At 44.8% G+C, this 24,166-nt stretch overlaps 2 protein-coding genes across 11 annotated transcripts in view; both read left to right on the top strand.

Annotated features, from left to right (window-relative positions):
* Window positions 1-1,068: 1,068 nt before the first annotated feature.
* Window positions 1,069-10,089, top strand: b3gnt2b (UDP-GlcNAc:betaGal beta-1,3-N-acetylglucosaminyltransferase 2b). Of its 2 annotated transcripts, XM_057047445.1 has the most exons (3): window positions 1,069-1,238; window positions 4,430-4,501; window positions 6,567-10,089. In XM_057047445.1, exon 3 carries the CDS (start codon window positions 6,593-6,595, stop codon window positions 7,784-7,786), a length of 1,194 nt encoding a protein of 397 aa, XP_056903425.1. In that variant the 5' UTR covers window positions 1,069-1,238; window positions 4,430-4,501; window positions 6,567-6,592; the 3' UTR covers window positions 7,787-10,089. The 2 variants fall into 2 exon arrangements, with proteins under 2 accessions (XP_056903425.1, XP_056903426.1); XM_057047446.1 differs by lacking the exon at window positions 4,430-4,501 and having other exon boundaries at window positions 1,077-1,238.
* Window positions 10,090-19,354: 9,265 nt separating this feature from the next.
* Window positions 19,355-24,166, top strand: part of ehbp1 (EH domain binding protein 1) — an 88,684-nt gene continuing 83,872 nt past the window's right edge. For 6 of the 9 annotated variants that reach the window (XR_008952658.1, XR_008952657.1, XM_057047419.1 and 3 more), the window contains exons 1-2: window positions 19,355-19,753; window positions 20,294-20,723. Coding sequence is in view for 7 of the 9 variants with exons in the window: in XM_057047419.1 (XP_056903399.1) it covers window positions 20,620-20,723 (104 nt within the window). In the remaining 2 variants the exon portion in view is untranslated. The remainder of the gene's footprint in view (window positions 19,754-20,293; window positions 20,724-24,166) is intronic. The other 3 variants (XM_057047423.1, XM_057047421.1, XM_057047425.1) reach the window with 1 other exon arrangement.

Here is a 24,166-nt window from a genome sequence, read left to right as displayed (position 1 = left end):
GGATGAAATATGAAAATCTTGGGGGATATTTGATCCACTATTTATGGAGGCTAGCTTAAATGCTAATGGCCACATTAGTTTCACTGCTGTGTCTTCTCCATCAATAAAAGTCTGATTTAGACGTGCATGCACGCGCGTGTGTGTGTGTGTTTGTGTGGGTGTTTGTGTGTGTGTGTGGTGTGTGTGTGTGTGTGCGTGCCTGTCTTGTGACATACTGGCAACTTGTCAGCAGCATATTTCTGCCTCTTTTCTGGTGACTGCTGGGAAAGGATCCAGATCAGAAATAAGAAGATGACTGGGAGGATTCTGCGTGTGTGTGCATGTGTGTGTGTGTGTGTGTGTGTGTGTGTGTGTGTGGAGATACAAGACAGTTTTACAAATGTATGCAGGCTACAGGTGCTTCACACAGCAGAGGCCCCACACAACAGGCCCATGTGGAACAAAGGGAGCCCGCAGCACTGGCTGCCTGCTGTTTGTAGTAGCCACACACACACACACACACATACACACACACACACACACACATCAGGACATCAGAGTGGCCCTGCTCACTACAAACTGCATTAATCCATCCCAGGAGGTCGACAGATGGGGGTTAAACAGTGGAGCTCACCTAAGGACAGACATCACCGATCATTTCCAAAATTCGTTGCTAGGTTGTGACGGCCATGCTTGGAAGACCCGGAGGAGTTACGGTCGCTCTCAGAAGCTCCATTTAACATTTACACCAAAACAAAAACCAACAGAACCTGTAACATCAGCTAAGAACTGAGGGATGAATCAACGTGTTCTGTTGGCATCCGCAGATGAAGCTGTTGTTCGATATCTTCAATATGAAAGGCCAACAAGGGGCAGGTCCACCTGGGACCGGGGTAGGTCCACCTGGGACCGGGGCAGGAAGCCCAGCAGGTCGGGATCAAGGTCCTCCTGGGTCTGCCATCAAACCTGAGACTCTGGAGCTTCAGGAACCTCCTGATTTAGAGCGACCACCTGCTCTCTGACATCACAGTGTGCGCGCGCAAATATCTGCGCGTGTGTGGGGGCGCGCACGCGCGCGCACGCGTCGCCCCGCCCAGGACAGCATCACGGCTCCGCTGTAAGAAGACTCCGGACCGAAAACAACAGCGATCCCCGGAGGGAGGACGACGTGTACCCGCCGGAGCCGACACACATGGATGGTCACAAGTCGTCGCCTGTTGCTGGAGCCACTTTGGATTAACAGGGACGCCTGCAGTCAGGTGAGCGCACGCACCCAAAGCAGGGGGAAACGTGGTTTTACGCAAGGGTTGCACCGTTAATGTCAGCAGCGACGCCGGTGAGAGGCACCTCTCAGCCGCCTCCATCGGCCAGTGTTCGGGCGCCCCAGCGGCGCCGGAGCGCGCAGACAATATGGAAACTAAAAGCGAGGCTGCTAAAGTGACTCAAACTGTTGGGGTTAAAGCAAGGAAATGACTACTAAACCGGCTAACTAAAGTTCTGCGTGGGAACTCCATATTAGATCAGTTAGCGCAACAGCCGAGGGGCTAAAAGGGATTAAAGTTGGTGGTACCATGTGAATTTAATCACCCGTATTCTGCTCTTATGTCAAACATTCCTCGGATTTCAGTAGCGTCACTGTCGAGGCTTGTTTCTGCCTGTTTCAGATGAAAGTACAAATATAATCGGCCCACACACACACACACACACACACACACAAATTTGGATCGGACCTGATCACCTTTGGTAAATGATTCAACACAGTGACACAAACTGTCTCTGGAGGTCTTGGCACCATCCACTCGCCTTAAATCAATATTTGGGGGAGATAATGGAGGATTCCGGGCCTGTTCTGCCTGTTCTGTCTGTTTTATACTCTCGTGTCCTTTATTTCCACATATTTACACGCGTCTGTCCACAGACGAGGTGGTGTCATATGTGTTGGGGGAGAAAAGTCCAAAGTACACAGTGGATTTGTTGCCCTAATCTACTCCGCTGCTGCAGGTTTCTGTCCTGTGATCATGTGCAGGGAAAAAAATGGGGATGGAGAAGCTTTTACCCACCGACTTTTGGGCCTGAACATGCTGCAGCTGTCTGTCTGGTTCCACTTGTCCATAACTCCAATAATGAGCAGCATTGCTGATTCACAGGGTATCGATCAGCAAAGCTTTCTTGCGAGCCGGTCCGGTTTTAATCTTGGTAATGGCTCCATTTCATTCCTCTGACTATTCGGATGTGGTTAATTTGTTTATTCTGCGTCAGGGTTGATGCCTGTGCATGTGGAGTGCTTTGGAAAGAAGGATAATCCGGTTTGTGAGTCATCACGACGCGACACGCCTTTTTTTGGCCAAAAGAAACATTCGTATTAAGGCCGTGGAGAAATCCAGCCATGGTCCTGTGCAGGTTTGTACAAATTGAAAGGAATCCACACACTTCACCAGCTACTTTCGATCCAGGTCGGTAATTTTAGCAGACCTGGAAATGCCTGGGGGGCTGCTGCTAATGAAGGCACCGTCCTGACCCAATCGCAGCGTTCGTTTCATTCCAGTTGACCCGTAAATCCTCCCTATGTGAAGTCAGGGGAGATGGTGTGTGTATATATATATATATACGTATATTTGCAACAGCCATTGACGTTTTCACATTTCCTTGCTCAACTGGTTCCCTTTTGTCATGGAGAAATAAGGTTTGTAACTGTTATGCAAAAAAACATGGCCGGAACACCAGAACTGTTTCCTTAGAAATGATTTTCACTCAAAATCAAACTTTAGAGTTTAGCAAGCGGGCTTCCTCAGAGCCCGAAATCTGAGACTGCATTGTTTAAAATTGTGTCTATTATTATATACCAGTAATTCCTTTGAGGCCGCTGCCGGTTATCAGCTCCTCTGTTATTTGACAAGCTGTACAGGTCCATTCCCAGTGCCTCTTCCACTCAATCAGTTACAGTTATTTATTCATTTACCAGTTTGGTCATAAAGCTGTTTTGTTTTTTGTTTTTTTACTGTTCCCAGCAGTGTGTATCTACGCTGCTCCCCATCCAGTTAATTTCCAGCCCATTAATGGAATTACCCTGTATGTTAGCCAACATGATTTAAAATAAACCATCTACTCTGATGCTCTTCTCAAAACTGAGACTTTGTGTGGATTTCCTGAAAACCCTGACCTGGGACCAGTTCTATGGAAACATTTGCATTTGCCCACTGCATAGCAGGTTTCACACATCTGGAATGTGCCATCTGATTATCTTAAAGTGGTCTCTCATTTTTTTCTTTCTGTGATTCAGTGAAAGATGCTTGAAGTGCATCAGTTTCCTGTTTTGACGCTGGGCTGCATGTTTTCAGCTTACTGCTTCATGTCGTAATATAGTACTTATAATACAGCAAGGAGTTAGGTGGTAGTTGATATGAATTCTATAATTATTCGTCTATACTCTTAGTTCTTAGCTGTTATTAAACGTGGTGACTCATTAACATGATAAACTACTGCTGTAGGTTTAGATTACACTGAGTGTAGAGTGACCGGTCGCTCTGTAGAATCGCTGACCTTTAGATTGTGGAGGGCGAGTGACAAGTATTTGTTGATAATTAGAAATTCTTTTCTATTTCGGGTGTTGCCGTGTGTTTCAATGTGTCGGAAAAAAACCCAGAAGGCCGAGTTTGAGCTGTCAAGTGCTGAAGGCTGCTGGCCCCTTAGATGCAGCTTTTGGTTTTGACAATCATCAATTCATCTTCAGGTAATTAACCCTTCCCCTTAGGTCACTTATTTTATCCCCTCAGAAAAAGCCTCAAATTGTTGTTAGGAATGAAATCCTGCAAGCCTTCAGTCCACCTCGTGGCCGAGATGAAGCACAATCACTAATGTGGGACCTTTAACGCTTTAGCATCAGCTCTGGGTATTTGGTACGCAGACTCTACTTCAGACAGCTCTGTCGCAAACCCTGTCTATTTATGGTGCTGCTACTATGAACCACGTGACAATGGCCCCTGCATTCCCCCATGGTGTAACATCCTCATATAGTCCTCTGACCAGAGTCGAGCGTGCCCACAGGTACCATCCGTGTAGTTCCTGCACGTGGCGCCTGGAGTGGTCTGCCGCTGCATAGCTAAGTTAGCATGGAGTATGCTTAACGTGTCATGTGTTGCACAAGGCACCGTTAAAAAGCCGAAATGGAATGCTGTTCTGACTTATTTCTGGGTTGGGTCATAAATAGAACATCAGTAAGGTGAGATAATTGCACTGTCGTCTCACCCACAAATCCAACCAGCAGTACCAGTGCCTTAATTATTTACCACATGGTGCGTTACACTGTCATGAGCAAACATTTGATATTTGCTTCATTTCTCGCTGCCCCTCTGTGTTGAGGTTTATCCTCCATTGACTCTGCTCTCTTTCTTTTCACCCCCCCCAACCTCCACTGCCCCCTCCTCCTTATTGGCTGTCACTCAATCAACAGATGGAGGATGGGTAAGGGAGCTGCAGGTTGGCACAAAGACAACACGAGCCACGGGCGCCTTGACCTGCACAGGTAAGCTCCCGGTCACTCACCTGCACCTGTAGGAAGGGGAGCTGTTAAAATGGCTGCGCTGGTCTGTGCATTGCTGTCCATATCTGTGTCCGCAAACAGAGTGGAACTGATTCATACCCCAAGCTTTTCCATTTAAGCTTCTTGTGCTTTGTTGTTTATGCTGCACCTTTGGTTCAAAGTCCAAACCAGGAAACGGTGGAGCTTAATCTGAAAGCTCAGAGTTTGGGGTTTGTGGGTCTTTTCTGCTGCTCTGGTTCTGTTGGAGGGGGTTTTCCCCATGATTTCTGGTGAAAACCAAAGTGGTCGAACCACCCGACACCATCTGGTGAGCTGCTGGCAGCGATTGTCTGTGTGTGCTAAAGGCAACAATCACTGAAACCAAAGTCCATCATGCTGTCTGCTCTGGATCTGAGCGGCTCGGCCCGTTGCTCTGCAAAAAGAACCTGAAATCAAGTAAACCAAAGAAGTCGTTGGTATAATAAAATCCACAGAGATTTATAATCATTTTATTGTCAGTTATCTTATTTTTGCAATTGTCGTCCCTGGTTGTGCAAAGATCCAGGGCATCGGGTTGACCGACTTCACAGATTAGTCACAGAAACCAAACCATCACCACCCACCATCGTGCAGGATTTGCATTTCTTTAACTGTTTGGTCTCGTCTGAGCCAGATGAAAGTGGGCACTTGACTGAAGACCCCCTGACCCCAGTCTAGTTTCCTGTCTGCTTTGATGACAGGGAAAAGGTTAAGATAAATGTTAAAGACTCTATCCGTCTGTGCTAGCTTGGGTTTTTTCCATCATGAAGCGTGATGTTGACACATTCCTGCTCTTTATCGCCTGTGTGTGCTCTCCATCTCGCTCTATATGCTGCGTTTAATCATTAAGGGCATCTTGCTTGAAACCCCCACATAGACAATGAGTGTCAACAGGAAGAGCGGGTCCGTCCAGGTTGATAAGTACGGAATCTCTAGCTTTTCCCCGCGTTTCGCAGAAGTCTCTTTTTGGGTTGTTTATATAGCATTGGCAGATGACTGGAAAGTTTAATTATTAATGCATGAAGAACTGAGCCTGAACAGTCAAGCTAGTCCTTCCATCCCTGCAACAGGAAACCGATCTCCCTGCTGGATTACGTCTCATCCTGATGTTTCGGAGTGTTTTTTTCTTCCAGTTTTAAAAAAGAAAAATGGTAATAACATCAAAACAAGACGACAGGGGCTGGGAGGGGCGGGTGAAAAAAGGGGCCGGCGATGGGAGAGCGGACGGGCCGACAGCACCTCAGTGTTGTTGCTAGGAGAGCAACATGATACAGAAGCAGAAAGTAAAGGGGCAACAGTGCAAGGGAAGATAAACACAGCGAAACTCAAGCCCTTTTCCTTTCTAAATTTAGTTTGCTCTTTCGAACGGATGTATATATTCTTTTTTTATTTTTTAGTGGTGGAAAGAACGTCTCTGCCTGTAGGTCCACTGGTTCCCATTGTTTATGCTTGTTCATTGTTTCGGTTTGGCTTCATCACATCAGTCACCGTCCGATTATCCATCTCCAGAGACTCCGAGTTAATCAAGCTGCTCTGCTGAAATAACCGCGTGTCCATCGGCGTCTGTTTGATTTGCATTCATTTTTATCTGTTTATCTCCAAAAACACTGATGTGACTGTCGCTATCAAATCTGACGGTCTTTCCTCAACTAAGTGTTTTTGGGAGATTTATTTTTTTTTACCTTTCTGTTTCTGAAAGGTAAAAAAATAAATCTCCCCAAAACATATATATGACATATATATGTTCACCAGTTGTTCATAAACGACTGGAGCAACAGGTTATCCAAGCGACCGACGACGCGTTAGAAGATGAGCGGCTGTGTTGAAGTTGTGCTTTGATGATAGCGAGGTCAAGCAGCAGCCGTTCTGTCCGGACCTTTTTAGATACTTTATCATTTACGCAATAATCAGACATTGAATGTTGTGTCCAGGACAGAATCTTCATCCGAGGCCAGACAGGAAGTTCCAGTTGAGTGATAATAAGCGCTTTGATGTCCTTTTTCATGTGGTTGTTTCTCTGCTCCATCAGGTGCTGAAGGGTGCAGGACCCCTGTCATGGCGCTGACGCGGAGGAGGCTGAAGCTTGTGGTGACGGTGATGATGGTCAACCTCTTCATCTTCTTCATTGTCTCCCGACACAGCAGCAACAACAAGTCCGGACGCCATAAGATCCGAATTCCTTCCAAACCCTTCTGGACCAAAATAAATCCAAGCCCGGCTTACTGGAACCTCCAGCAGCAGGTTCTGGATCTTCTGAACAATCCAGTCCTTGGAGCCAATTTCAGCACCAGTGACATGCCTGACTGGGTCAATGAGACCCGTTTGACCTCTGACCCCTGCGAGCCTGACTTTAGGGTGACTACTCAAGTGAAAGACTATAATTCCCTACCGCAGCGCTTCAAGGACTTCCTGCTCTACATGCGCTGCCGGTCTTACCCCATCACGGTGGACCAGCCTGACATCTGCAAGAAGCCACCGTTCCTGCTCCTCGCCATCAAATCGCTGGCGCCGCACTTCGACCGGCGCCAGGCCATTCGTCAGTCTTGGGGTAGGGCAGGCGTGCTAGCCAATCAGACGATAGTCACCATCTTCCTGCTCGGCAACGCCACGTTGCAGGACTATTTCCCAGATCTCTCCGAGATGCTGCATTTTGAGAGCATCCACCATAAAGACATAATCCAGTGGGATTACAGAGATTCTTTCTTCAATTTGACTGTCAAGGAAGTTCTGTTCCTAGACTGGATCCAGACCCGCTGCTCTGGCGCCCGCTTCATCTTTAAAGGGGACGATGACGTCTTTGTTAACACCTACCGCATCTTGGACTTCCTCAAGGGGCTGTCGGAGTCTAAAGCCAAGGATCTGTTCGTGGGGGACGTGATAACCAACGCAGGTCCGCATAGAGACAAAAAGCTCAAGTATTTCATCCCGGAGAGCATGTACATCGGGACGTATCCTCCGTACGCGGGTGGAGGCGGGTATCTTTATTCTGGGGACATCGCTGCACGTTTGCACAACGCAACGCAACAGGTAGCGCTCTACCCGATAGATGACGTCTACACGGGCATGTGTCTTAAGAAGCTCGGACTGGCCCCCGAGAAGAACAAGGGCTTCAGGACATTTAATATCGAGGAGAAGTACAGGTCCAACCCCTGTGCCTACAAGAGTTTGATGCTGGTCCACCCAAGGACGCCGCAGGAGATGATCCAGATCTGGGACTGGCTCAACACCCCTGACCTGGACTGCCAGTGACCGGCTCAGCGAGCGGCCAGGTTACGGGACCACAGACCGCAGGCGTTCCCTCAATGTTCCAAATATTTGAGTTTGAGCAGGGTTGCCATTAGAAAATTGGCAGCTCGGAGCATCAGGTGGAGGAGGTGATGCACTTAACCTCTAAGTAAGAAGGAAAGGGCACATGGTTCGGAACGGCCGCCATAGTATTATGACCCCATGTCAGCTGACCCTGCTGTTGAACAAGCTTCATAAGTGATGATGCCTGTCTGTGCGTACACGTATTTATATGGTAACTATTTATAAGGCCTTTTAAATGCTTTAACACTGTGTGTCAGCTCTGTGATGGAGCGCCTCAATGCTGTATTATCTGAAGTAGTTGACGTAAAACTGGGATTTGTCCGTGTGGGATTCTTATTGGGTGAAGGGTTTTGAGTTAAGACGTGTCCCTTCCAGGTATCACGTCCGATAGAAACACAACGGTGCGTACGGGCGACCTCCCCAAGCCTACCCGAGCGCGAAGGTCTGTTATTTCACTTCTTTGAACTAAACTGTGGGTTTTCACGTGCAACACTTTGCTGCGGCTCGGTTGAAACTTCCTGTTTGAACATTTCCCAGTAATCGGCGCTGGAGGCTCAGTTTGTGCTGCTGTTCCCATCCACACTCCCTTGAGTATTTATTTGTGACTTGCTCCAGTTTAAACTTGGTCAGAAAGACTTGTCGCAAGGATTTTTCTGTTGAGTTAATAATTTACGTGCCGTTTGTTCAGTCGTGGGGATAATTCTTTAAAGGTTCTTTGCACTCTTTCTTTCCGCGCCTCTCTGTTTGTCATCCTTGTTTTTGCTTTTGCTGTTTCTTTGATTTTATTTTTATATGTATAAATATCCATCAATCCATAAATATCCATTGACACGGAGCAAATATCCACTGTGCTTTGCTATCAGGGAACAGAATTAATAGAATTTTAGCTTGCTCAGCAGGTCTGAGCCCAGCTTTGCTGTTGGCGGAGAAATCCAAATGCTGTTTAATTCAGGTTCTGATTTCACACTCAAAGAAAAACAGGCGGCTTCTTTCGACCCAAAGTGCATTTTGCAAACTGCCATTTCAAGCTGCTGGAGATGTCTGAAACACCTGATCCTGATCGGGTGACTCACTGACTGCTGTTGAATGCTTTACTGTGACATCAGTGCTGAAAACCAGGCCGGATTAGACGCCGGAGCCACCTCAGTTTTACTTGATCACTTTTGCAATGTTCACAGTGATAAAGTTTCCCTTTCATGTAGCCTGAAATTTTGGAGACAGCCATAAAAAATAAAAAAAATCAAGGACTTGCTCAATAATAATGTGCTTTAATTCCTTCTTGAATCACTTTGTCGATGAAGGTGTAATATGCTGGATTACATTTTTATTTTAAATTGTCGCGTTTCAGCTCACTACTGTACAGCTTTTTGCACACTTTTTGCGTGTTGTTCCCGCTTTGTGAGGGGTTATTTCTGAACAAACCTCCCCAGGAATGTCTGTCATTACCCAGGTGACACTGGACCCGGTTGGCTGCATAATCCAACCGAAGGGCCAGGCTTCTCTGTCTCTGTTAGAGCTCCCCCTGCTGACCAGGGTGGTGAACTCTACTCTATTTATTTTTAATCTATGAGCTTTTTTGTCACATCAACGTATCTTCTAACGTGCCTTCATCAGTGTCATGGTGTGAAGTGTTTCAAGTGGCTGATTTTGTGGGAGAAAAAAAGTGTGAATTATGTGTCAGATTATACGTTTAGGAGTTGAATGTAGATTATTAAATTATTTCGGAGCATTGAAAAAAATCATCTTCACTGAATTTTAAACAAATTTGTTGGTTACTTGAAAATTTTTACAAGACACTTACTTTAATAATTGTTACTATGGATTAATATTGTTCTCATCTGCGTTCTTATGAACTGTTTTGTTTATTTTCTTAAAAAAAAGAGCAAAATAAATAGGCTCTAATTTATACGGCCACCAAGCAGCTGGAAAATTAGAATGAAATTGAGTGAAAGAAGTTGTCGTGTGACGTAGGGTGAACATTTTCACTGCTACTGTCTTGTGTTTGAAATCCAATGATTGGCTGCAGTATCCAAAAGTTTTAAATGTTGTATTAAGCTGTTTAAATCCAATAATTCTGTACACTCACACACCCCCACTGTGACCTACAGATGCACTCATCAGATATAACCAAATGTGTGCCTGATGTTCGTGTTTGTTGTCTGGTCATTAAGCTTCTGCAAGCATGTGAACTGTGATCACCCTTTTAATGGTTTGTCTCAATAAAAGCATATTGTCCTTTTGTATATTCTTCTTGTGTTTTTGTCGCAAGCATAAGTGATGTTTGCATCACTAAATGGGAAATCTCATTTAAGATCAAACATCTAAGTGGTGCAATGACAGAGCCTAACAGCAGGGGGCAGCAGCTCTGAAATATTTCCTCTGACTCAAAACTATTTTATTGATCCCCAAAGAGGATGTGGATTTGTCAGGGATGCCTCATTCAGGAAACGGGAACTTTGGAATATCCTGTTTAAAAATACGAACACATTAATTGAGAGACTGCAGGAAGAGGCAAACACATCTGTAGCCATGGGAGGGGTCTGTTAAAGTGACACAAACATGTCTGCAGACAGGCGACTCGTCTTGTCTCCAGGGTGTTTACCCTCCTTCATAAAGCTAACGTGGGACTCGGTTGTCATGACGACGCTATTCTAAGCACAGCGACAGTCATCATTTGGTGGTTGCCGAATAGGGCGGGGGGTGTGCAGGGCGGTGTGTATGCGCATGTTATGGGGTTTTGGTGTGCATTTTTGATTACCCCCCGCCCTTTTTCCTTTCCCCCGTTACATCCTGTCTCTATACATTTATTCTCAGAAATCCTAGTTTTGACAACTTTGAAGCATTCTTTCTTGTGCCACATCCGGTCCTGATATCCTGTTTAAGTGACGCCGCCTTTCACATGTGAGATCTGGGTGTGTTTCACGTTCTTCTGCTCCAGGAACGCTGGAAAAACCGTCAAATCGGCTCCACTTCGATTTGAATCAACGCGATCCAGAGAGAGACGGGGATGATCCTCATGAAGCATTTCCCAGACATTTAGAAATAATGTAGTTAACACAAATGGCAGAAGACTAAATCGTCAGTCTTTGTTTATCTGAGGGTGAACTTCAAATGCAGGGCAACGCGGACCACATCCTGACTCGAGGATGAGGTCATCATGGTTGTTATCATCATCATCATCATTATCATCGTCACCAGGCTGCCAGGAAACAGAAAAGCATAAGGCAGAGATCCCGGAAAGCTCTCTCATCCTCTTCCCCCCTCTCCCTCTCTCCCTCCGTCCCACTGTCTCTATGTCTCTGTCTCCGTCTCTCAGATTGAAGAGTCGTGTTGAGCCCCGCGCCCCCTGTAGGCCGTTGAAGGAAATGCATAGACTCAGAGGAAACACTGACGGGGGAGTATCAAATTACAGTCATTACCGACACACACAGATGATCTAAAGACCGTCAAAGGCGCTTTAAAGAGTTGTTGTTTTTTCAATCACGTCCTTGACATTTCTGAAGAAAATAAGTTCATTTACTGGGAGGAAGAACAACGCTGAGATTCGGACCCTGGGAACATATAGTGGCCCCGGTATCATGGAGGAATGAGTCAACTCTGTGATCACAATCTGCGGGTTTTTCCAGCTTCGTGGTAAAATGCAGGAAACGACTTTGGTTAAAATGGCATCTTGCTGGGTGAGTTTTGTGCACCAATGCGGGGGTGGGATGGTGGGGAGTACTTTCTGTCCAACGGACGGAGGAAGCGGGTCCTGAAGGTTCAGAGACCTGATGGATGATCCAGCTCCTGGTTTTAATGAAAGCACCACAGGTCTTTTTCCAGACACTGAGGAAGGAAATTTCACTCAGATTCCCTGCATGGTTTGGAGGGGAAAATGATGAGATGAGGGAATAAAACTTCCCAGAAACATGGAGAAATGCCAGTGAAAACCTCCAAATCATCACCCAGACGGGAGGAAAAAGAGAATGCACGAGTACAAAGACCCATCTATCAGTGACGGTGGATTTAAAGAATTCCAAGAATAAACCAGCTCGAATATAACAAAGAGCCACGGTTTACATCAGAAATGGTGGTAAATCCTTGAGAGGACATTCAGCCATAGTTGCAGACTTCTCTATATGATCATGCCACAAGGGGGCGGAGATGAGTGAGCCAGCATCTGGACCAAAGATATTAAGAAATATAAATTAAAATCTTCACTCTGGAAATTATTAAGTCCCTCAGAATAGGCCTTGTTGACATAAAGTGAAGCTTTAAACTTCTTTTTGAGCCAGCTTTGCCTGGCTAATCTGTCAGGTAAACTGTTTTATACTCACTTAAAGAGCAGTTTGGAGAAGTAATGGATTGAATTACTCTGATTGAGTTACTGAGGGCGTTTGAATGTAATTCCGTTGATTTGTTGCCTGCTGTGCTCGGGAAGCTCAATTCCCAGAGAAGGCTATCAGAGTGCTGCTTCAGAGGGATTGTGCCATTTCTGTCCTAAAGTTAGAGATATGTGTTTCTGAGCAGTGAACATTGAACTTGTACCATTTAAGATGCTCACCATTAGGAGCAGTGGTAGCAGTTATGGTTCAGCATCCAGAAGACCTTAAACATGGAGATTTCCCTTCAGAGATCTGTAGCTATATAGACATTGACTCTCCACCTGGCCTCAGAATTTCATTGTACAGTCTTGTGTAATGACACAATAAAGAATATTTTCCTCTTTTCTATTACACGGCTAAATATTATATTGATATTTCAATCGATCTTTATTTATATAGCATCTGTTACAATCAAAATTGTTTCTAAGCACTTTCCAGAATCCCAGGGCCTGACCCCCAACAAGCAACAGTGGCAAGGAAAAACTCCCCTTTAACAGGAAGAAACCTTGAGCAGGACCAGGCTCATGTAGGGGGACTGATGGCTGGTGGCTGGCTGGGTAGAGAGAGAGGAGAGGGGGAGGACAGGTAGAGGAGAGACTAGGCAGAAATCATAGAGATACATTAATTATATTAATTATAATAAACTGCCGGTAGAGCTGAGTGGGTCAGCGGGGTCGGAGATCAGTAGGTCAGCATACAGCTATGAAGGCAGCGATACCTGTAGATGGATACGGGGTGGGGTATAGCAGCATAATTAAGATGTTAACCTTATAATTAGACGACCCCCTAAGTATGATAGTTTGTCTGTCTATGATAGTAACTGGAACTACAGAATCAGTGATAATAAGCTCTTTCAAAGAGGTAGGTTTTAAGCCTAATTTTAAAAGTAGAGATGGAGTCAGCCTCCCGTACCTGGACAGGGAGCCGGTTCCACAGCAGGGGGGCCTGATAGCTAAATGCTCGGCCCCCCATTCTACTCCTAGAGACTCTGGGAACCACAAGTAGACCAGCATTCTGAGAGCGGAGCGGTCTATTGGGCTGGTAAGGTGTCACTAGCTCCTCCAGGTAGGATGGAGTTAGGCCTCTGAGGACCTTGTAGGTCAAAAGAAGGGTTTTAAAAATTATTCTAAATTTAATGGGCAGCCAATAAAGCGACGCCATTACAGGAGTTATGTGATCTCTTTTGTCAATACCTGTCAGAACTCTGGCTGCAGCATTTTGGATCAACTGGAGGCTTCTTAAAGAGTTGTTTGGACACCCTGATAATAAAGAATCACAATAGTCCAGCCTGGAAGTAACAAAAGCATGGACTAACTTTTCAGCATCATGTCGCGTCAGTAGTTTCCTGATCTTTGTGATGTTTCTCAGGTGAGAAAAGGCACTTCTAGAGACTAATTTAATGTGTGAGTTGAAGGAGAGATTTTGGTCATTTGATATTTGCAGCTCAAAGTGTGGAGTTTAGGCCTCTACTGTCTTATGAGATTCCAGAAGACCATGCTAGCCAACATTAAAGCAGAAATGGAACAGCACAGATTCCTTTCTGAGTTGCTGCAGCGTCATTCGTGATGTTTTAGATGCTGCACAGACGGACGCAGGAGCCGTTTTTTCCACACTTACTGCAGACGTCAGCAGAGCTGCTGTTATCCAGGGGGGCGGGGAGGCTGCAGAATTATCTCCTCTGTGAGCTGCTGCGAACCCCCCCACCCTGCCTGGATCAGTCCATGTTATTACACCTGCAAGCAATGAGTTGCCCGGCTGGAGCTGCGGTACCCTGGAGAGCAACCAAGAAGCACACGAGACTCCCGCTGCCTCTTGATCCTCCTCTTTTCCACTTTTTCCTCATACTTTTCCTGAACATTTCTGCATTAAATTACACGTCAAGCCTAATCAAGAGAAAACTGACTAACACTTGATACTTCCTCTTCTCCTGCAGGTCCACAGTGGACTCAGCATTTTAGTCCCAGGTCATTTTAATCTTTTTTTTGGTAATATTGTTCTTGCAGGAAGAGAACTGGGAATATTTACTCTTCCAGGTCTCTCTCCAGGCTTCAGAGGTGGAGGTGCAAAGCTGCTGATATTGAACTCAAGGACAAATCAATTATTCCTGTGCCAATCTCACTGTGTGAGGAGAGACAGATGGAGCTGGGTGCCAAAGATGAGCACATTTTAGCCTCTGCTGGCTGTGCGCTTTGTTGTTCAGCATCATAAAATATCAGTGTCAACATTGTTGCTCACTAACCATGGCGTTGAAGCTCAAATATTTGACCCAGATAAGTTATTTAATCAAAAGCCGGAGATATATGCAAGCTACAGTATCCATAAAGTTTAATGCTGCTTGCATCGTACGCGTTATCTGACAGCCGGTAATAAACCCACCACTCATCCGTCACAGTCAGCGCAAGACAAAAAGCAAGTAACAGCCAGTAAAAAAACCCTCTTTGTCCACCGAAGTCCTCACATCTGGATGCATTTTTAGATTAGGACTCTAATAGCTGATGTTAATGTGAGATATTTGTCAAAATGTCAACCCTTTCCGCTGTGGCAGTTTTATTTTCAGCCTGAAATCCTGCTCCCTTGACTAAGTTACAACATTTGCATGCTTTTGCTCTCTTCGTGATTCTATAAATGTCGACTAGGCTGCCATATAATTTTCAAATAAAAGCAACCAGAAGACACTTTCAATCTTCATATCAAAACATTATAATATATATATATAATAACATGCAAGCAAATACACCACATTAGCACCATTTGGATCATTTTTGACAAAAGTGAAAGCAAAATCCAGAAAATTGCACGTCTTTGCACTCTCTTGATCTTTAAGTCAATATTTGCTGCTCCAATTGACAGATTGACAGACTGAAATGGCGTTGCTGTGGGAACAGTTGAAAATCATCACGTTACAAAGTCAAGGGAGTCAAATCAGCTCCTCTTCCACAAGAAGGAAAACCCCCCAACAAGTAGCACTGAAGGGAACCAAAGGCAACATTGATTTAGCACAATCAAACAGGCCCTGTGGCATTGATTAATTACTTCCTGTGTGAATTCCCTTAATGACTTCATCATGCCACCTGCCTGCTAATTAACAAGCCATTTAACCAGGCGGGCGGAAGTGTCTAATCTACACCGGTGGTGATGGAACTCACAAGGAAGTCATTCTGTTCTCAGCCCGCCTGAGTGCTTTACAAAAAAGCCCCAGGACTCTCATCTAGGGACTAATTTAGTCTTTGTCGACTGCGTGTGAATGGAAGTGGAGAGTTGTCTCTTGGGGAGAGGAACTGGTGAATGACCTGTGTGCTGGACTGTAACGGTCCATTCAGAGAGCTGATTCTGGCTGACATTTGAGCGCTAATGATCTCGCAGCAGTGCTGATCCACTGACACTGTCTCCGGGTTGTACTTTTTCCGCCTCGTTCCGTGTGAAGTAGAAGACAGGAATTTGATTTTGTTACCGTATTTATCAAAGATATTCCACCTTTCCCTTAATTATTTCCCCTTTTTTTCAGTGAGGTTGGTACTGTTGCACAGCCTGGAAGCTCAGGCAGATTCTAACAGAAATGTGACCCCGGGGTCAACGCGGCTCTCTGTGATCTTCTGTTATACATTTGATATTAAAATGACAATGTGTTGAATTCACAAGCACCCAGCTCAGCTGAGGTGTTAAAATGTTTGCTGGATGAACAGGCTAACGTTACCTGTTCACTATCAGTGTGTCAGCTAAGCTAATTAACGATCCATTTCTCTTCTGTTACCATGCAGGCTGTGAGTAAGAGCATCTATGTTTGTTCAGCTCTGGTTTTGTGGGAACACGATTGCCTCACTCCTCATTCAAATAAATCTCTGCACTCAGCTGATACTGGGATTTCAAACCAGGACTGTTTGTGTAACTGTAAATTTTGTCATTGTTGTGAAGCAGAAACATCCCTGGCACTCTCACAGTCAGCACAAAATAGAAATGTGATCTACCGGCTCGCCCTATCAGCAGCCTGCAGGCCATAATCTCCTGAGAAAGAGTCAAACATGCTGCTGGATTTAATTTCTGATCAGATCTGATAAGAGCCCAGATGAGCCTCAACAGGTAATCCACTTTCCATGAAAAGATGAATCACAGCTGAGACAAAAACAGTGATTCAGCTCTAGTTTCAGAGCAATAACACAGATGAACATAGCTTGTCTCTCCCTCCATGCTCTTTCCATCTTCCCTCACCTCACCTAATGTCCTGAATGTCTCCCACCTGTGTCTCTTTGGACATGGTTGCTCTCTGTGGACTAATTATGTCTTCTTTAATGTTTGTGAAAACCCAGCTGTCGCCTGTGTGCAGATCTTCACTACGATGACTGTAATGCTGTCGGAAATACAAATATTACAGATTAGCTATCTTAAATACAGTTTCTAGCTTTGCCTGTTTTGTTTTTTCTGCACATTTAAATCTTAATGTGTGACCAACATTGTGGACACCTCTGGAAAATATTGAATATTTTAGTCTGAAAAGGGCGACGCCCAGGTCACATTATCCTCCGATTCGAAAACATTTTAATCCGTGTAAATGTTTTCCCAGAATTCTCTCCTGTTCCATTGTTGTTTCCCTCTTGTCTTGACGATTTCAGTTGAGAAATGATGATTGTTTCCCAGTAAGACTCCTGGCAGCGCTCGCGTTGCAGGTGTGAACTTGCATTCTGGAATATTTGTGGGATTACACCTGTGTCTCATGTCACAGTCAGATGAACGCTGGCTGTCTTGTTGATGATGCAGAAATGAATCTGTCTCAGCCATCGCAGCCGGGTCACAGGAAAAGATCATAGTGTCAATCAGTTCAAGATCTCAAATCCACATTTACTGCAGTTGTGGCTTTAACATCAATCCGCAATAAAATGACCACACCCTCCATCCTTCTGCAGATCTGACATCCATCCCAGAGGTTTCCTGTCACTGAGATTGAAGCTGCAGGCGTGCACGCAGGATGGCAGCATTCAAAACAGAAGATGCTTATCTGAGAGCGTGGCCCTCTCATCTCTGGAAGCTGAAGGCGACGCGATGAGTGAAAACTGATGCGGAAGGTGGATTTTATTTGCATAAATGACCTTTTCCCATTTGAATGAACTACAGAGCCCAAAACAATCCCAAAAAACTCTAACGAATCTTATATTTCGCTGCAGACGACCACCGATGTTCTCTGCGTATGCAAACTCCAGACAGCGGCGTCCTGGAGACACGCCAAGCTAACAGGGCTCAATAACGCCCAACTTCTAGCCACATTCTGTTTCTGTTTTAGTAAAAGTCAATTTAACTACTTTTATGTTTATCTCTGCACATCTTTGTTAACAGTGAAGCCAAACTAAACGTGAGGAAAAACTGCATGAATAAATCCCCCTCTTAAATGTTAAAGCTCATGTGTCAGTGGTCACACTTGGCTATCTTGGCTCCTCCAAAGTGGTTCTAACTCACTTAGTGGATATCTATAGGACTCTGCTTTGTTAACAGTTCTTTTCAAGTGTTCTAACACCTTCCACTCCAGAGCTGGCGAGATTCTGAAGGGGCGTGCCACAGACCGAATCGGGGAGACCAGCTTGAATGTGAATGTGAAACTGTTCCTGTTTAGATCTAAAATCTCTGGAAATCAAGAATCAAAAGTCAACACTTTATTAGACATTTGCCTGAGAATTAGAGATTATCTCTCCAAACTGGGAACATAATCTTGGTCATGATCCCACCAGCCCTCAGTCAGAATGTGTTTATAGTTTGGATTCAGACTTTTCTGCTGGCTGGAGGAGAGACGTTATCTAGAAACGGAATACGTTTTGGCCGAAATAGGGCAGATCTCAGTTGGGGCAGATTGTTCTCTCTTTATGGGAGCCCTGCTTTGTGTTTCAGACTCAACTAAAAACATCTGAACATGAAACAATCCCCTGGCATCAATGTTGGTACAGAGATTAAGGAGTGAAATTGCTTTTTTTGTGCTGTGAGATTAAAAATATCTGTATTCTCCGGTGGTTTATGATTAATGAGCCATTAAAGGAGCATAAAATTAAAATACAAACGATAAAATAAAACCCAGGAAGGAGAAATGATTGCAATGCAGAGAGTGGCTGATAGATAAAGACTGACTTCTGTGTGACCAGGCCTTCACTGACATGTGACCCAACACATAAAAATTAGTTTAACACACACAGGTCCATCCAAGGCAAACATGGGAAGGGGCAGAATGTGATGAGTAGACACATGATACAGTTTACAGTGTTATAACATTTCACATCTGTCAATTTTAGTTAGACAGATCATTTCCAGCATCGCGTCTGCTCAACCATCCCCTTCTTAAAACAGAGATAAATACATTTATGAAAGCATTCCTCCCTGCAACAGCATATAACCCGAGGCAGCATATAAAAGGGATGCAGTATCAATTTCCTGTTATTACAGCAATATCTTTGGAGAGATTAATTTAATCAGCTTCATATTGCATGTCCCTGTGCAGCACTGCTCTCTTGGCTCATACATTCTTTATTGGGTATTTATAAGGCTTTATAAGATGTATTTATAAGATGTGTGACACTTTTATTACTAATGCGCATGTGGAAAGAATCAACATGTTTGCAGGCCTACAAAATCTACCTGATCACTGGTTGCAGTAAAATGAGGAGTGCCTTTTTCATAATATGTCTTTATGTGGTTGCTTAATTGCATTTATTTATTTTTTCTTAATTTGATTTTAGATTTCAGGGAATGCACAGCAATATTATGAAACCAATAAGTATTGTGGGATTGTTTTCTAGATGGAAGATATTAAACCTTTGGATCTGATTTTGAAATATAAGTTCCGAACGACTCAATAAGCAACATGCAAATATACCAATGATTCCACTAAAGGTGGAGTCACTGGAGCATTTGCCCAACATTCTATCATTTTCGCTCGTGGAGAGGGAGAAGCCAGAACAAAACCGGAAGTGGGAAAATAGCCTTCAAAACAAAATGCCTTTGACTGTTCAGTAATTAAAATCGCTCTTGAAGCTGTCTCAGTTTTTAAATCCGACATTTAAACGACGAAAATAGATTCACGGTAGGTACCAATAAATCTACTTTCCGTGGAGTTTAATTTCATTATAAGTCTATTATTTTTTTACGTAACCGGAAAATGAATCGTGTTAAAGCATGTGCGCTTTACGTCGATAAGAAGAACGGATCATCTAACTATCTCTAACATTTGCGTGACTTTTCTGCGGGGGTTCCTCAGTCGATGCTGGATTGCTTTCGTTGGCTCTGGCAAAAACTCGTTTAAATGCCGAGTGTGGTTTAGCTCACACGGACTAGACCGTTACCTGTGGAGCGACTGTGTCAAGGGGCAAGCAACGATTTCCGCCCCTGCAGTGTTGTGATGGTTAGCCGCGGTCGCTAGCAGCTAGCTAGTTGTATGGCTGGCGCTGGTACCACTGCAAAAAGAGGGCAATAATTATCTCGCTATCGGCTTTCGCTCTAACGACTTCTGGCTTGTTGGAGATTCTCTCTGGGGATAAAGCCAAACGGGTGATGCGCGGGATAGCGCCGTAAGGTTAGTGTCACTGAGTCAAAGTTATCCTAGTTTCACATGTTAAGTCGTTAGCCTGGTAGCTGTATCATACTGGTTAGCGGAACGCATCGGCCTTGGCTATTCCCTGGATCCAGAGGCATTCCACCCAATACGCGCTGTTTACATCACTGTTAGTTAAGACTCAGTTTAAGGTGTTTTGTCTTTGTTCACCGTTGGAGACTGGCTTCTCTGACAGGGTATTTTAAATCTAATGTCACAGCCTCTGTGTCGCTGTTTTGGCCGTAATTTAAGGTTATCGCCAAACACACTAAGTTAACGTTCCACACCAGTGATTAGTCTCACTACACGTAGTGCCATCAGTATTTGGACAGTATCATGTACCGCATGTGAAAGCAAACACACACCTTATATATTTCGATTGGCGAGCACATCCTCCAAACTGCCCTGGGCAGCAGTGAATGGAAAAACTACGAGGATAAAGCATCACTGTACCGGGACGTTTACTGTTAAATCCTCCCCAGTCTAACGTCCTCTTCTCTGTCCCTCTTCTTTAATCTGCAGGGAGACTACCAGGCCGGTATATAAAGGGGATTATTCAGCATGTCATTCCAAATTATGGACTAATTTGTCATTATGCGCGACCTCAAATCATCCCCCGACCACCGCTGCAGAGATTCGGCGTCCGTGCGTTTGGACGCATGAGGCGGCTGTTGGACACCTCCAGCAGGGCGTGAAGTTGTCTTTTCACTTTTTTAAACGCTCTTCCATTGAAACATTAACGATGCGCCCGCTCGGATTCCTGTGAACATCGGGGGGAAATCGTGCGAAGGCTGCCCGAAGACGGAAGCGTAGGGCGGGATAGAGAAACTGCCCGTCCCCGGAGAAACATGGCCTCGGTGTGGAAGCGCCTGCAACGTGTGGGCAAGAACGCGTCCAAATTTCAGTTCGTGGCTTCTTACCAGGAACTGATGGTGGAGTGCACCAAGAAATGGTAAGTTTTATTTCTGTTGTATCGAGGGTTATAACAGGCGTGCAGTTACTAAAGCCCCGCAAAACGTGTGTGTGTGTGCTGGAATGCTGAGCTCATTTATGGTGATGCACACACGCACACACACACAGTGTTAGTGTGCAGGCATGTCTGCATGCTGGGAGGGGTCAGTTGTAAAATCGCGATGTTTCTTTTTACTTTTACTCCAATCTCGTATGGATTTAATAGGGCAAACATTCAACGCCAACCTTAAAATCAGTCCTTTCCCTGCAGAGTAAAACCAAAAGCAGAATCCAGCGACGGTGCTGGGAAGCAGCCCCAACCTCTGACCTTACCAGATGTCCGACACAAGTTCTTGCTGTGCGTTCTTCATAAGATCTCGAACTGCGTTTCATTTCTGTTTCCCTGAAACTATTTTGTTTTAATAAATTCCAAGTAAAATATGCTGGAAACCACAACATCAGACTCGGAGTGTGATCCGGATTTGGAGAATGGATATTAGTCCATCTGTATAACATGGTGAAGATATATGGAGAGCGCTGATGTTTGCCACAGTAGAGTAGAACGTGTTTTCTCTAATGGCGGTGGGGAGCTGTACCCCCAGACAGGGACAGCCATATTCCCCCAGGCATGAATAACCCAGCCCCTCGGAGCTCAGACCTGGGACAGATGTTAACGTGTCCGAGAATGGAATGACAAAAATGTACATCTTTCCTCCGAGCGTGGGGCGGGTGGACTCGGCACACTATATGTTTTGTAATCCGTCTCGTGCAGAATGTTATTCAATCCAAACGACCTGTTTGGATAGTTTGCACAGTCTGTGTGCCGTCCATCTAAACTTTGGTGTAAAATCTGATTTCGGAAGCAGGCTGTTACTTTGGGGACTCCTCTCGGAGCGCTGGAGCATGCCTCTGCCTTCCATGGACTTCATTAGTACAGTCTGTTATTGTTGCAGTAGAAACTTTCCATCTGCAGTTTGCAGACTGAAGCCAGCTAAGATTCATTTTAAGCCTTGATGACTTCAGAAGCAAAATTTGAAAAATCCCACTCGGAATTTTCGGTCCAGCCAGCTGTTCAGATGTACGTTGTTCTGGATGAGTTAAAGACAGCTATCTATAGAAGTCTGGCCTCATCTGACTCCCATGGAGTCTGTAAATATTTAACGTCCACAGAGTTGCTTATTCATGGAGGCACCTTGTGTCATCTGCATGTATGAATGCAGTTTTGTGTAATGGGTTGTTTTTAATGTGTCATGTGGGTTGGGGAGTGAGCTCACATGAGCATTTTCACCAAACCAGAGTGTTTTTAGCTTCACTCCACTGTGAGGGTGTGAAGAGAAGAATTCCCATCTTTGTCCTGATCTGTTATCTGTGCTATTTTAAATTTGGCCTCCTGTAAAACAGTGAAATGAATCTTTGCAGACTTCATAGATCAAACTAACAAACATCGAGGAGTTCGGTGCTTATCGCCAGTGAAATAAAGGCCCGTCACGCACCCATGCCCCGGTGGACATTTGATCCGATGCATCTTTCAAAGATAAAGGTGGGCTCGGTCCATCCTTTAGCAGCTGAAATATCTATTTAAGAATCAGCCTAAATTGCTTTTTTTAGAGGCTTCGGGTTTCCTCTGCTCCCGCGAAAACGTATTCCAAGTTCAGATAAGAAAGGAATGTCTTGAAGATTTGTCTTCGTTCTCCAGGAAGATGGAACTATAAATACTCCTCCTGATGTGCATGTTTGGTGTGTAGAATGTAACTCTTGGACCTGGAGGTGGGATCTGTTATAGGAATCTTATTTCAATCGAAATCTGCAAAAAGCGGCTATAATTTCAGAAAGGAAGTCTCCCCGTGGACGTTTTCACATTTAGGTTTTGGTGTTTCACTAATGTTGATCTTTTTGGTTTTAGCCTGAGGTCAAAGGTCAGTCTTTTCGGCAGGCGAGCCCTTATTCCTTAGCCTGCGTGAGATCTGCGATGTGCCGTGAGTCTGTTTCCACGAGCTTTTCGAGTAAAAACAAATTGAACGCACGTCTCAGACACGATTACAGATTTTAGCCTGCTTAGCTTCTCCAAATCTTCTGTCCTGGATCCTGAAGCATTGGTGAGGTCCAAGAGTTCTCAGCAGGACTCTGGTGGGGGGGGGGGGGGGGAGTGATGAATCACCGTGGCCGTGGCGCTGCAGCATTTTCAGTGATAACTTTGTTGTCTTTCCTCTTCTTCTCCCCCATCCAGCCGTTCCTCAGCCAGCAGCCAGGTTTCCATAAAAGCCGGTCCAGGTTTCTTCCTGCGCTAGCGTGAAGCTCTCTTTGGGTGTTTTCATCACAGTTGTTGTGAGCGTTTCGTCGTTGAGCAATGTACAGAAGGAGAAAACATGGAAATGTTGGACAATAGTTTCTCTATCTGAGGCCTCTCCTCTGGCTTGATTAATTGCACGTTGTTCTCCACCCTTTCCCTCCATCCTCTCCTCTGTCCTCTTTGCTACACAGAAGTCCTTATTTTCCCAGAACTGCTGCTTTGCCGTTGTCATCTTCGACACAAAGCCTGTACAGAAACCTAGAGTTGCACTTGAATCACTGTTTATTTGTTCCCGTTTCAAACCCTTTAATGAATACACATAACCGAACATGTCCACATGTGGCAAACTGGTGTCGTCACTTCCAAAACATTCACACAGAGATTAGTTAAAACAATGTGCCAGAACAGTGACTTTAGGATGGGGACAAAAAGGAGAAAAGGTGGTTTGTTTTGCTTGTCTGTGGAGCAGAGCTGTCCTATAGATGGAGCGGTAGCTGCAGAGGATCATGGGACAGAAACGTGCCATAGATTCACTCCGACCCCGTCTCTGAGGTTGACTGGCTACATCAGTGTCTTTGACCAAAAGCCAAAAATCAATGTGTCCTACATACTGAGCATTTTTAATTTCAACAGTCTTTATGCTGTGGATCAGAACACAGGAGAGCCAGAGCCACCACTTTGGATTTCAGGTTTGACAAAAACACTGCCGTTTGCATTGGCAGACGCTGATCCTGAGAACTCCGCTGGGTTGATGCTACCACCCCTTCATTATACACATTTTACTGCATATACATGGAATGACAAGCAAGCAGGTCTATACTTGCCACCTTCCCGGTCCGTGCGCTGCCATGAGTGTGTTTTGGATGATCTCTTTGTCTGATAAGTCATGTTGAGCCTTTGACAGGTTGATTTGTCGTTGTCCCTCGTGTCGAGGCTTGTCAATTAAAGCTTAGGAGCTCTACATTGCTTTATACTTCTGTTTTTAAAAAAAATACTTTTTTGTGTTTTCCCAGGAAAAATAGTGTTTTTCAGGTTTAATTGTTTCAGATTTTCCCTTTGGCTTCCTCAGTGCTCTCTTCTGTGATTTACAGTGTAAAACATGTAATATATCAAAGTGTCTGATGCACAAAACAATGTTTTTTAACAGAACTAAA

The sequence above is a fragment of the Takifugu flavidus genome, chromosome 11, assembly GCF_003711565.1.
Source record: "Takifugu flavidus isolate HTHZ2018 chromosome 11, ASM371156v2, whole genome shotgun sequence".
NCBI lineage: Eukaryota > Metazoa > Chordata > Actinopteri > Tetraodontiformes > Tetraodontidae > Takifugu > Takifugu flavidus.
The sequence above is the reverse complement of the archived record's forward strand: the minus strand, read 5'-3'. Positions and strand labels throughout refer to the sequence as shown.